This window comes from Hippopotamus amphibius, chromosome X, assembly GCF_030028045.1.
Source record: "Hippopotamus amphibius kiboko isolate mHipAmp2 chromosome X, mHipAmp2.hap2, whole genome shotgun sequence".
Lineage (NCBI taxonomy): Eukaryota > Metazoa > Chordata > Mammalia > Artiodactyla > Hippopotamidae > Hippopotamus > Hippopotamus amphibius.
In genome coordinates this window covers 73462203-73476435 of record NC_080203.1, presented here as the reverse complement: position 1 = coordinate 73476435, position 14233 = coordinate 73462203, and the positions used below count along the sequence as shown (strand labels likewise).

The following is a 14233-nucleotide window of genomic DNA, read 5'->3' as shown; positions in this document are numbered from 1 at the left end:
CAAATGTACGTCTAAGTACACTGTCACTCTCTTATATGAAGAACTGAATTGGTTTCGTATGTCTTATTCTTCTCAAAACCAAGATGGCTGCTTCCTAATAGCTTATACTCTTCTAATGATTGCAAATTATTGTCTAATGACTAGTGTCTTCTAACACAAAAGGCAAAACTAGAATCCAACTCTTCTGATTGTTGGTTTACCAATATTCTTTCTGCTAGATTACCCTTTTTAAAGTGAGTTGTGGGGATTTCCCTGGTAGTCCAGTGGGTAAGACTCTGTGCTCCCAATGCAAGGAGCCCAGGTTCCATCCCTGGTCAGGGAACTAGATCCCACATGCATGCCACAACTAAACAGTTTGCATGCTGCAACTAATAAGCCCGCATGCTGCAACTAAGACCCAGTACAGCTAAAATAAATATAAATTAAATAAACAAATAAATACATAAATAAATAAAATGTTAAAAAAAAACAAAGTGAGTTGTGATCCTGAAGGATATAAATTTAAAAATCAGGTCTATCTTTAAGAAGATATCTATTGGGACTTCCTAGGTGGTGCAGTGGTTAAGAATCCACCTGCCAATGCAGGGGACATGGGTTCAATCCCTGCCCCAGGAAGATACCACATGCCGCAGAGCAACTAAGCCCGTGAGCCACAACTACTGAGCTTGTGCTCTAGAGCCCATGGGCCACAACTATTGAGCCTGTGTGCCACAACTACTGAAGCCTGTGTGCCTAGAGCCCATGCCCCACAACAAGGGAAGCTACCACAATGAGGAGCCCGTGTACCACAATGAAGAGAACCCCCACTCGCTGCAACTAGAGAAAGCCCGTGTGCAGCAACAAAGACCCAACTCAGACAAGAAAATAAATTTATTTTAAAAAAAAGAAGATATCTAAGTTACAATTAATGGTTATTTATTCTGCCTCTTAGAACGTCATTTAAAAAGTCTGTCTTGGTATCCCAATAAAAGGATTATTAACTTAAGAAATTTCTTCTAATATGCACATGAAATACCTCTTCCTGCAACTGAAGTCTATGTCTCTGTATTATAAACTAATATTCCAGGTATGTTCAGGTATCACTGAACTATTAGAAGAAGAGCTTTTAATTTTTTTAAAAATATTTATCCTTCAGCTACTTTAAATGTAACTGAATCACCTCTCACCCTCTTTAGTTCCATGCAAAATAATCCACTTGAAAACATCCTTGGGACTTCCCTGGTGGCGCAGTGGTTAAGAATCCACCTGCCAATGCAGGGGACACAGGTTTGATCCCTGGTGCAGGAAGACCCGACATGCCACGGAGCAACTAAGCCCATGTGCCACAACTACTGAGCCTGCGTGTCGCAATACAGAAGCTTGTGTGCCTAGAGCCTGTGCTCTGCAATGAGAGAAGCCACTGCAATGAGAAGCCTGCACACTGCAACAAAGAGTAGCCCCCTGCTCGCCACAACTAGAGAAAGCCCGAGCACAGCAACAAAGACACAAAACATCCAAAAATAAAATAAAATGAAAAAAAAAAATCTTTTTTTCCTGTTAAGTTCTGTTTTTCATTTTCTTATTACATTTTGTGTCTTCTCAGTATTCACTGTGATTTGTTGCTGTGCATCTTATATTATGAAACAAATTTTAAAACTTTAGGATCCCTAAAAAGCAGAGTAGGAGGATTATTTCCCTAGTGTTATCATAATCCCACTTCAGTTATTATGAAGGCCAGAAGTCCCTTAACTTTTATCTACTTGGTTAATTATCAGCAGCTAGTCACCAGTGGGAGGGCAGGAAGGGGCACTACTGAAAGAAATTAAAGTTCCCATCCTTTGTCCATGATGTCAGAGACAACAAATGAAAACAAAACAGTACCCATCCAAAAGAACTACTAAATGGAATATACAAGGTAAGTACACTAAAATAAAAAGTGTGCCAGACCTCACTGGTAATATCTCCTACAAACCAAAGAGCAAAGACAGACTGCTTTCCTGCATGCGCTAAGCCAAAGAACATGAACCAGTCAAAAACAAATGAAAAGAGTTCCACTTCTAACATGACAACATAAGGAACTCCTCAGACTCACTCCCCAGCAAAGCTGGTTAAATTTATAAAAGTACAACCATTTAAAGTCTCTAGAAATGGTCTTGGGGGCATACAGCAAATGAAATATCATTTACTCAAGAAAATCTATTAGAGCTCAGTAAGAATGGCAAGAGTCTGTTGTGTTTGAACCAGGACACACTCCCTGTCTCCCCACTTCCAGTTTGGCAATATGGGAACTCCACTTGAGACTGGTGCACCCAGGAGCTCTAACAGATTTAGCTCCCTCTGCCCCCGAGCTCCTAGTGGAAAGACTACCTTCCTGGGGAAGGCAATATGTCAGCATTTCTCACCCTTCCCCCAACAACCTGTTACTGAAGCTAAGTTCTGGGCTAACATGGCCAAGAGGTAGGGTCTTCCTTCTTCCACACACCCCCACTAGAGGGACAAGGGCTCTACCTTGGGTGTGATGCCATTGAGAATACTGAAGCCCCAGTCACCCTGGCCCTGACTGATAAGAGGGTGGTTACATACCAAGAGAGGCAAGCCAGAAAGACCAGAGGCTACTGTTCCCCCCACTCCACCTAGCACTCAACTCCTAAAGTGGAGCTATCACTCAGAGAGAAGCCACCATTGTCCCCTACCCCCAGCTCCAGAGCTGTGGCTGGGAGATTTTACCTGGGGAGAGAAGGCCCTAAAGCAGATAGCTCCTAATCTCTTCCCAGAGGAATTGACTTCATACAACTAGATGTGGATTAGTTCAAGCCTAAAGCTGCTCTCAAATACAGTAGAGGGTGAGGTGAAGGTAGGTGGGAGGAGACTAGTGGAATCACTGGATAAAGAGGCTGAACTGTAGGTCATCTGGTTTGCCCCAGAGAACCAGAAAACGAGGAGGGAGATATCTGGGAGGAGATTACCTAGGGTCAGAACAAACCTCAAACACTAACCTCAGCAACCTTCACTTCCAAGGAACACCAATCTGATTGCTTTAGTTGGTGAAACAATTTCTGCCCCAGGGCACTGTTGAAAGAAACAGTGCGATCTGCCAGCAACAAAAGGAGCATAACTGGGAAAGAGACAGAGAGAGCCTCAGCAAAACCTCTGCCCTCCAAGAGTGACTGTGGGCATACCCAAGGCTATGCTCCTTAAGGCTGTGTTGCTTAAGGAGCAATACCACAGGCACTAACACTGTGAAGTGGGGGGCAGGGGGAGGGTAGAGAGAGACAGCACTAAAATCCAGCCAGTTTCTAAATAAATAAACAAACAAGTAAATAATAATAATAAGCCCTGAGAGGGAGGGGACCAGTATCAAGAGTTAGTATATTATCTAAAATGTCCAGTTTCCAAAAAATTGTGAGACACACGAAGAAACACAAAAGTATAACCTATACACTGAGAAAAAAATGCAGGCAAGAGAAACTGCCTACAGTTTTGACAGATGTCAGACTGAAGACAAAAAGCCTTCAAAGCTGTCATTATAAATATGTTCAAACACTAAAGGAAACCATGTTAAAGAAATAAAGGAAGGTTAGCTAGCAATGTCACATCACATGCAGAGTATCAATAAATGATAGGAATTATAAAAAAGGAACCAAATGGAAATTCTAGAGTTGACAAGCACAATAACTGAAATGAAAAATTCACTAGAGGGGCTCAACAGTAGATGTGAACTGACAGAAGAAAGAACTAGTGAACCTGAAGATGAGCAATAGAAATCATGCAATCTGAAGAACAGAGATTTTAAAAGAGTGAAAAAAATAAAAAGATTCTCAGAGAAATGTAGGACATTATTAAGTGCACCAATATATGTATAATGACTGTACCAGAAAAAGGAGAGAGATAAAGGGGAAGAAAAACTACTCAATGAAATAATGGCTGAAAGCCTCCAAAGCTTATTAAAAAGAACAAAAATTTACACATCCAAGAAGCTCAATAAATTTCAAACAGGAAACATGTAAGGACATCCAGACACATTACAGTAAAAATACTGAAAGCCGAAAACAAGGGGAAAATCTTGAAAGTAGCAAGAGAAAAAAAAGACTCCTTACTAACAAGAGAATCCCAATAAAATTAACCCCAATTTCCTTAGCAGAAACAATGTATAGGCTGTAAAGCAATGGGATACCATATTCAAAGGGCTCAAAGAAAAAACTGTCAAGGAAGAATCCTATATCCAGGAAAGCTATTGTTCGAAAATAAAGGCAAAATAAAGACATTCTCAGACAAACAAAAACTGAGAGAATCTGTTACTAGCAGAACTACCTTACAAGAAATACTAAAGGAAGTTCTTCAGACTGAAAGCAAGTGACCTCAGACTGTAATTCAAATCCATACACAAAAAAAACAAAAGAGCACAGGAAAAGGTAATTGTGTTATTATAAAAGACTGTATAAATGCCCACCTTTTCTACTTTCTTCTCTGTACTGACTTCAAAAGCAGTTGTATAAAATAATATTTATATAACGTATGGTTAAGCCTATAACATACAGAGATGCAATATACTTGCCAATAACAGCACAAAGGAGATGGGTGGGAGCACAGCTATATTGGGACAAGGAAATGACTCCATATGGTAACTCAAACACAAGAGCACAAATAAGAGAACCAGAAATGATAAATATGAAGGTTAATATAACAAAAGCCATAAATATTTACTTACCCTCCTTTCTTCTCTCAGCTTCTTTAAAAGTCAAAAAATTATATAGTCATAATTAGGACAATGTAGTGTTAGGATTTTAACATTCATAGATGTTATATACATAAAAGTAAAACAACAAAGTGGGGGGAGGAACTAAAACTATGTAGAAGTAGTGTTTCTATATCTCACTAGAATTAAGTTATAAAATTCTTCGAAGAAAACATAAGGGTAGATCTTCATGACCTCAGATTTGGCAATGGATTTTTACCTATAACACCAGAAGTATGACCAACAAAAGAAAAAAAGATAAATTTGACTTCAACAAAATGAAAAACTTGTGTGCTCCAAAGGACACTATCAAGAAAGAAAAAGACAACCCACAGAATAGGAGAAAATATTTGCAAACCATGTATCTGATAAGGGACTTGAATCTAGAATAAAGACTTTCATATCTTGATAATAAAAAGACCAATAATCCAATTGAAAATTGTGCAAAGGACCTGAACTGACATTTCTCCAAAGAATATATACAAATGGCCAATAAGCACATGGATAGATGCTCAATATCCTTAGTCATCAAGGAAATACAAATCAAAACCCCGGGGATGCATGACTTCACACCCACCAAGATGGCTAGAGTAAAAAAAAGTCAGATAACAACTATTAGCTAGGAGATGGAGAAATTGGAACCTTCACGCACTTCCAATAGTAATATAAAATGTTGTAGTCACTTTGAAAATCAGTCTGGCAGTTCCTTAAAGAATTAAACATAGAATTAGCATATGACCCAACAATTATACTCTTAGGTATACACCCAAGAGAAGTGAAAACTTATGTCCATATAAAACTTGTATTATTCATTACAGCCAAAAGATGGAAAAAACCTGAATGCTATCAACTGATGAATGCATAAAGATAATCTTTTACATCCATATCATCAAATATTATTCAGCCAAAAAAAGGAATGAAGTATATACATGCCATAACATGGATGAACCTTGAAAACATAATGCTAAGTGAAAGAAGCCAGTCTCAAGACGAAATATTATATGATTCCATTTATGTGAAATGTCCAAAATAGACAAATCTATAGAGACTGAACATAGATTAGTGATTGCATAGGCCTGGTGGGGGAGGGGGAAGGGGGGTGATAGCCAAAAGGGTAGCAGGTTTCTTTTCGAGGTAATGAAAATGTAAAATTGACTATGGTGATGGTGGTATGTACCACTGAAAATAATAAAATCCATTGAATATACTAAATCCATTGAATTACACACTTTACGTGGATGATTGTATATGTGAATTAATCTCAATAAAGATGTTTAAAAAAAAAACCAAATGAAGAAAGTATATGATCAATGTCAGGATCAAGAGTCAAGGACTCGTTAAACATAGATAAAAAAGGCAGTATGGATTAAGTATCCGATGCCTTAGTTTCTACCATATAAATATTAATGAAATAAATCCAAAATTCTATCATTCAAAATCCATAAGCCTTTTAATATTAATTAGTGTAGTAGAGAAGCAACTGTATAATAACCATTACAATTTAGGTCTTATATGAAATCTTCCCATTTTAAGAAAAAACTGTTTTAGGTGTTTTCCCTCTATGAATAGTGGTCTAGTAATTAGATAAAATATCTTTACAATTCAACAAACATTCACTGTGTGATTAGTGTCTGTCACAGTCTTAATTATCCTTATATAAATACCTAACACAGAGAAGGCAATAAGCAGATGAATGGCCTTAATGGCTGTCATTTATTTACACTACTACAACTTAGTATCCTCATCTGCAAAATTAGAAGAGTTGGATACAATCTTTTCTAAAGTAGTACTGTAAAATAGAAATTTCTGCAATGATGGAAATATCTTCATGGCTATTCAGCCCTTAAAATGTGACTAACACACAACTGAGGAATTAAATTTTTAATTTAATTTAAATTTAAACAGCCACATGAAGCTAGTGACTACCACAGTACACAGCATAGCCCTAGGGCATAATCCTGTGCGGAAAAACACATTTCACAATGCATCCCAGTAACCACATACACATGGGAATGTGTGTGTGTGTGTGTGTGTGTGTGTGTGTGTGTGTACACACACTCAATAACTCAATATACTCATAAAACAAAAGTACATAAAACAATACCTCCCTTAATATGTATAAAGTATTGATATTTTCTTTCCTATTTTACTAAATTTCATCTAAAAAAAGTGCTGATCCAACCCACTATCATGATTTCATAACACTGCACTAAGGTTTCTTTCAGCTCTAAAATATGCTACAAATACTAATGATTGTTCTAAAAGTATGCATTCAATATTTATTTTGTAATCTTAACCACAAGTGACTAATTAATCTGAAAATTTGCCTCAGGTTATATCAGTTTCTACTTTAAAAGCCTTATAATCATTCCTTCATCTCCCTGTTAGATCCACATTTTCAGAAAAAAGGCAAGAGTTGCATGCCTTTAAGAAGTAGAAAGCAAAGATAACATCTTTTCCTTGTTTTTCATACTTCAAAAATGGTAACCAAAGGAAATGGCACAATATAGAGGAGAGTGAAGGAAGTTGTGGGGATAGTGTTATGTAAAAAGAGAAAGCTAACTTTTTATTGCCATCATCTTCTCTGAATCTCCTAATGATGTCTCCTTCCCCCTTTCTTCAAGCCTGAAATTCTTGCAAGTTTTATTTTAATTAATTTTTTTTTTGGAGTATAGTTGCTTTACAATGTTGTGTTAGTTTCTACTGTACAGCAAAGTGAATCAGCTATCTGTAGACATATATCCCTCCCCTCTTTTATCTTAACTTCATCTGGCTTATTAGAGGACTAGAGAACAAGACTGGTTGCCAAGAGAGCACACGTTACAAATTTCAACTACAAAGTGCTTTAAAAAACCTTAATAAAAGGATCTGGATTTGCTTCTCTAGCCTAATCTGCCATCTCCTATCATGAAAGCCTCACTAGTCTAAACTATAAGCAGTTCTACAGAAGGTTCATGCTCTCTCTCACCTGTGGGCCTTTGCATATGCTATTTCCTTTTTAACTAACTTCTAGTTTTTCAGGTCTTGGTTTAGATATCAGCTACTCAAGGCAACTTTCTCCACCTCAAGATTAGTCTTGATGTCTTGATGCCTCTCATGTATATTCTTCCAGTACTTTGTATCTTCCCCATCACTGCACTACTGTATTATAATTGCCTGTTTACTTATCTATTTCCCCTACTAGATTTTAAACTCTTTAAGGACAGGGTGTATATTTTGTACTGTTCACTTATGTAAAGACATTCAATAATTACTGAATGAAGAAATGGATATAATTCCTTCAGTATTCCACATGCCTAGTCTCATACTCCCTGCTTGGAATGTTCTCCCCAGTTCTACCGGCAGTATGAGATCCTCTCTATACTCTAGTTCTTAATTATCACTATTTCCTTTGGATGCCTACAACCTTTATTATTCATACTATTCATTTGATATTTAACCTACTACCTTATTTTTTTTTAGTTATTCTTGTAATGCATAGATCCAATCTCCTTAACTAAATCGACCAATCTTGAAGATATTACTGTCTGTTTCTCTTAGTACTCCATTACCTAGCATAGCACTATGTACATAGTAGACAGTAAATATTTGTTGACAAAGAATCAAAATTTAAGACGTTGTTTCTCATACAAAGCTGACAACACTTTAGTGATACAGATGAACAAGGGGTGCCAAATAAGCTTTTTGTTACTTATAGGCAGGCAATATATACTGAAGTACAAGTACAAATAACAATAAAAAACTATTCTTATGTGAGAAATAATGAACACAAATATTAAGATGCACTGTAGCTACATTTATTAAAGATAAGTAGTCTTACGGCTTCCAAAGTGACCTGTGTACACAGCAGAACACTACTTTCAGATCAAAGAATAATCGTGTTTACATATGAATTTAGGGCGGTCTGTTTTGGAGACAGAGATAATTTTGGTTTGGGCCTATCAAGGAGCACTGTCAGCAAGGGAGCTAACTGGTGCTAACTCAATTTTCCTCTTGTTTATAGGCAGCTTGTTGTCATCTTCCAGTGCCCTCCAAGTTGCTACTTCCGACTGAGTAAAATCTTAACCACTGCCAAATTGGTCCCAAATTCCATTACTAACTTTGGGAAGTAGCCCAGTTTTCCTTGCATTTAGAAAAGTTAGCAGTATGGGAATGGTGTCTACCCTGCCTCTTAAACTCAGAGAAAAAAAAACTGTAAATCCTTCGAGAATCACCGCGCTCCAGGTGCCCTCTGCCCGGAACCTTCCGTCCCGTTCCCATTTACTATACCCCAAAGATTTCCTTCACCCCTTCCTCAAACTTCTAACCCTAATTTTCTTCACTTACTGCTGCTCCAAGTTAGCCCTGACAACCTTTCTTCTTTTGCACTGTCTCTGACCTGAAAACACAAGAGCAACCTTTTCCCTATAGGTCCCCTTGTCCTTCACACTACACTTCCAAGTGACCGGTATCTCACCTGGGAGTTTCCAGCAGTTCCCGAACCGCCGAGCTGACGAGACCTCCATTGTGGACCTGGGCCCCGGACAGAGACTAGAGGCCGGATCGGAATCACGGCGTGCCGACGCTTTTCGAAAGCAGCCGCCGCAGCTGCCCAGCGCCAGGAATGTGTCACGAGCAGCGCCATCTTGAGAGAGGAAAAAGGAACCCAGAGCAGAGGATTGTGGGACGTTGGCGGTCCGAACTCGCTATCTTACGCCTGTTCCCCTCCCCCTCTCCCTCCCTGGCGGAGACCGGAAATAGCTTCTCTCTCAGAATTCAGGTGCTGTAGCATAGCCGCTTTTTTTCTTTTAGGTCCGGTCTTTGAGTGTTTTTCTTACACAACTGGGAATATCGGAGTAATATTGTCTTTCTCTCTTTTCCTAAATTTGTCAGATAAAACACAGGATGCGCAGTTAAATTTGAATTTCAGATAAACAGAGAATCATTTCTTAGTATAATTATGTCCCAAATAATTGCATTTGCTAAATCTGGCAACCCTATCTTGTCAGTCATTTCACTCTTCTCCTGCCGCCTCCAACTCGGTGCCAAGATCCATTCTCTCCATTTTCCCTCTGAATATTTTTATCACTCTCCTGTGTACTAACGCTTAGGGCAGATTAAACTACAGATATTGATTTCCCCCAGGGAGGAGGCTTCATATATGAGAAACACTGCCTGTGAGATTCACTTGCTGTGTTGTAAGACCTTTCATTTGGCTGATCGTTCTTTTTTGCACAAACTTTGGAGCAGTTTTCCTTTGGTCTGTTGCTCTTGGGAGAGTTTTATACACAAACACACACACACCCCTTTACTAATTTGCCTCTCTACCTCTTCCCTTTGGTTTCTGCAACAGCTAATTATTGCAAAACAGCTAAATTCGCTGAGGGATGGTAAAATGAAAATGTTTGCAGAGAAGTACATGTTTAAAGACAGGCTTATATTCTTTTGTCACCACTATCATCCAAAAAAATGATGTTGAAATATGTATACAGTTATCTCGGAAACTACATCTCCAAGTGTAAATGGTACCTGAAACCCTGGAGACAGTAATGCTTTTGCAATTTTCTTTCCATTGCTGCCTGCTTAAACTTTCACACAAGACAGGCGAATAATTATGAACTCCTTATGTAGGGGCACCATGGACTAATGATAAGTCTGATGAAGACAAAGGGTATGCATGTCCCATGCAGTCAGCTTTACTTTGTTTCAGGATTTGTATTACACCCAGGTTTCCAGGGAAGAAGATGCTTGCAAGAAATTATTTACAGAAGAATAAATTTTCCAGTTGAACGGAATTCCATGTGAAGGAAATGGCATGTTTAACAGCAAGAAGGCGTAAGAAAACATTTTCAGCTTCAGGAGTCTAGGGAGTGTATGGCAGAGTAGTAGATGAGTCTGGATGAGCAGACACCTGATGGTGAAGGGGCTTGTATTTCGTTCTAAGAAGTTAATGCTTGATTCTGTAGCCAGTGGATGGTTTTAAGCAGGAAAGTAACATGATCAGAGTTGTATGTTCATTAAACCACTCTGGCTTAAGTAGTAAGGACTGGAGGGAGTTCAGATTGGAGTCATAAATTTAATGCCATAGTCATAAAATAAAGGCCTGAACCTGGCAGTAGATCAGTTCTGGAGATATTATGCAGATAGAATTGACAGAACTTAGTGACTAATTGGATGTTTCTGGCTTATTATTGTCTACTTGACAAGTCAATAATGACCTCTTTCATTAATGCCTACCTATATCATCATCAGTAAATATTTATTGAGCATCTATTCTTGTTAGCAACGCTTTACACTAGAGAAAACCTAGACTCTACCAATGATTTCTATTAGGGCTGAGTATTGACACTGAATCTTTCTACCCAGGTGAAGCATTGTCCAGTAATGCTCTAATTATTCTTTTAATGTAGGAACATGGGAATTCCCTGGCAGTCCAGTGGTGGGGCTCCGCGCTTCCACTTCAGGGGGCATGGATTCAGTCCCTGGTCGGGGAATTAAGATCTGTGGTGGCTCAAGAGCAGGTTGGAAAAGAATTTCCAGACACAAAGCAGTGTAGGAAAAAGTAGGTTTATTAGAAACAAGAAACAGAGAGGGTGGGAAAGACACTGGAAAATCGGCAGGCCAACTTCCTGGCAGACCAGGGAGAGCCGACCCTTTCGTGAGCTCGCAGCCAACTTGTATAACCCCAAGACAAAGAAAATTCCTGCTAGGAAAGTGGCACTAATCGATTGGTCAGTGTGCCATAAGGCAAAAGGTGTCATTAGGTGATAGGCCAGGATCCTATATGCTGAATACCTTCCCTAATATGGGGTCTTGTTATCAGCTAGCTTATGTCAGGAAATATAGTCTAAGTTTGGAAACATAGCCTAAGTTAAGAAACAATGGTTGCTTGGGGGGTCGAGCTAACTCTGGAATTGAGTTGCTAGGCCATAAATTAACTCCAAATTGTGATTTTGGTATAGGGCTCCACAAGAGCCCTCATGCTGTGCAGTACAGACAGAAAAAAAATTTTTTTTTTAATGTAGGAAACAATAACTATTTTTGAGAGAATGTCATATATAATGTGACAAAATAATGTCTTAAGTTTGTATACTTTCGGAAGCACACACATTATCTTGCTGGATCTTTTTGGGGGTATTCCTTGTTCCTAGTAGATAAAGAAGACCAGGGCCATGTGGTAATTGATAGAGTCAGAACTAGACCCATGGTATTCTGGCTGGTATTCCACTGTCCTTTACACTAAAGATATTACCTGCACTCATATACAAGATTTAATTGAAAGTGTCTACGGGCCATATAGAATTATAAGATTTTAAATCAGGCAAGATCTAAGAATTCTGAAACATATGACCCTACAGATGATTTCTCAGGAGTTTTGAGAAGTTTCATTAGGATCACCTACAGGCATTATTGGCACGGAACAATACTTGTGAGGTCTTTGACTGGAGTCAAAGTATTTTTACCAAAGTAGTCTCATTGTAAGTCAACTCCTCTGATTAAGAAATGTGAATAATATTGGAATAACAAAGTAGTTACTCTATGATGAGCTAAAATGAGTCCAACATGAGCCAAATAAGCCAAAGAAAATTTCCAGTGCACCCAGAAATAGAACATGAAGCATGATGAAAGTTATGCACTGGGGGAGAACTGCAGCAACAGGCCAAGTTAGCCTGCAACAATTGACACATAAGTGTTGGAAATAAGTTAGGGAGACAGAGGAGCACACAATAAAAGCCACTATAAATAGCTGTTGCAGACACAGATCACATGATAGTACTTTCTTTATGCAGGAATTATATCTATATGTGTATAGTATTTTTTCAATTTAAAAAGTGCTTTTTCATACCTTAGTTACTCCTCACATCAACCCTGCAAAATATGTATTATTTATTAATATTCCCATGTTTATGAGGAAACAGGCTGACACAGGTTGTGGCTTGACAGAAGTCACAGAGCTAATGGGATAAAGACCAAACTTAGGTTTTATGACTCCAAACATAGTACTCTTTTTACTTAATTACACCTGAAATATGGAAGAAACACTTGAATACTTCAAGAAGGCCACAGTGGTCTTTTCTGTTTCTAGAAAATGCCAAAACATTCCTACTTCAGTGCCTTTGCATTTGCTTTCCCTTCTACCTGGAACATTCTTCCTTCCTGGAGACTTTTTAATGACTCAAATATCACCTGCTTAGAGAAGCTTTTCAAGACCACCTTATCTAAAGAAGCCACCCCTTGGCCCTACCACTCTCTATCATTTCTTTGTTTTCTTCCCTTAAAATCTTGCTATTCAAAGAGTGGTCCACAGACCACCACCATTGGCATCACCTGGGATGCCAATAAGAAATGCAGAATCTCAGGCCCCACTCCAGACCTAATGATTCAGAATCCTCATTTTAATAAGAATTCCCTAGGTTATTCATATGCACATTAAAATTTGAGAAGCCCTTTTATAGTACATGTCACTTTCTGAAACTAACTTCATTTTTTGTGCATTTTTAATGTTAAGAAATATTTCATCATAACTGAAACCTATGAAAGAAAAGATTATGGACACCCATTTACCTGTAACCTGGCTTAGTCACAAATTAACATTTTACTATATTTGCTTTAGATCTGAAAAAGACTAATTTAGTAAGACTCCTGTGTTACCCCTTTCTAATCCTAGTCTCTTTGTCCATGTAGGTTTATTCCTGTTTAAATCCTTTATGTTACTTTGGTGGAGTTTGGAAAGAAGGAGACACATAGATTTGATTAATTCACCATGATTATCATGATATCTTACATTTTTTTATGAAGTGAGTATAAAATTAATACCAAACATGGACAAGAATTGTACAAGACAATTATATGTCAATCTTACTTATGAACATAAATGAAAGACTAGAAAAATAAATTGGTGAACTCAATCCAGCATTATGTAAAAAAAATACATCAAGACCAAGTAGGCTTTATCTCAGACATGTAAAGATGGCTGAATACGTATACATATATTAATATGTGTATACTATAGCTGTTGGGAGTAGTTATCCTATAAGTACCTTTAATCAAGGTTGTTAATCCATTTGATAGACAATTTTTAAAGGATAGATATTATATAGAAGAATCATATGAAAACATCAGACAATATATTTAATAAAATTCAACACTCATCCAAGATTTTAAAACTCGTAGTTAACTAGGAGTAGAAAGGATCTTCCCTAAACTGATAAAGGGTATCTCTCCCACCATAAATAAAAATCTACTTCAAGCATTTAACTTAATGACACTTTAGTAGTGTTTTCCTTAAAGATGGAAATATGCCAAGAGTGCTCACTTACCCAACTAATATTTGACATTGTATTAGATGGAAGTAATGGTCAATGCAATAAGATGAGAAATAGAAGCAAAAGGTATAAGGATTGAAAGAGAGGAAATAGTAGTAAAGTGTAGATTATATCATTTTCCAAATTAAAAAGACAATCTATAGATAAACTACTAAAAAACAATAAGATAGTTATACAAAGTTGCTAAGTAGAAGATCAACCCAAAATAATCAGT

General features: G+C 37.7%; 1 protein-coding gene across 1 annotated transcript in view; it reads right to left on the bottom strand.

Moving 5' to 3' along the window:
* The window catches only part of ABCB7 (ATP binding cassette subfamily B member 7), a 110279-nt gene extending 100889 nt beyond the window's left edge, over window positions 1–9390 (bottom strand). Inside the window, exon 1 of the mRNA XM_057718412.1 lies at window positions 9171–9390. Within this exon, the coding sequence (XP_057574395.1) occupies window positions 9171–9338 (168 nt within the window). The 5' untranslated portion in view covers window positions 9339–9390. The remainder of the gene's footprint in view (window positions 1–9170) is intronic.
* Between the last annotated feature and the right edge of the window lie 4843 nt (window positions 9391–14233).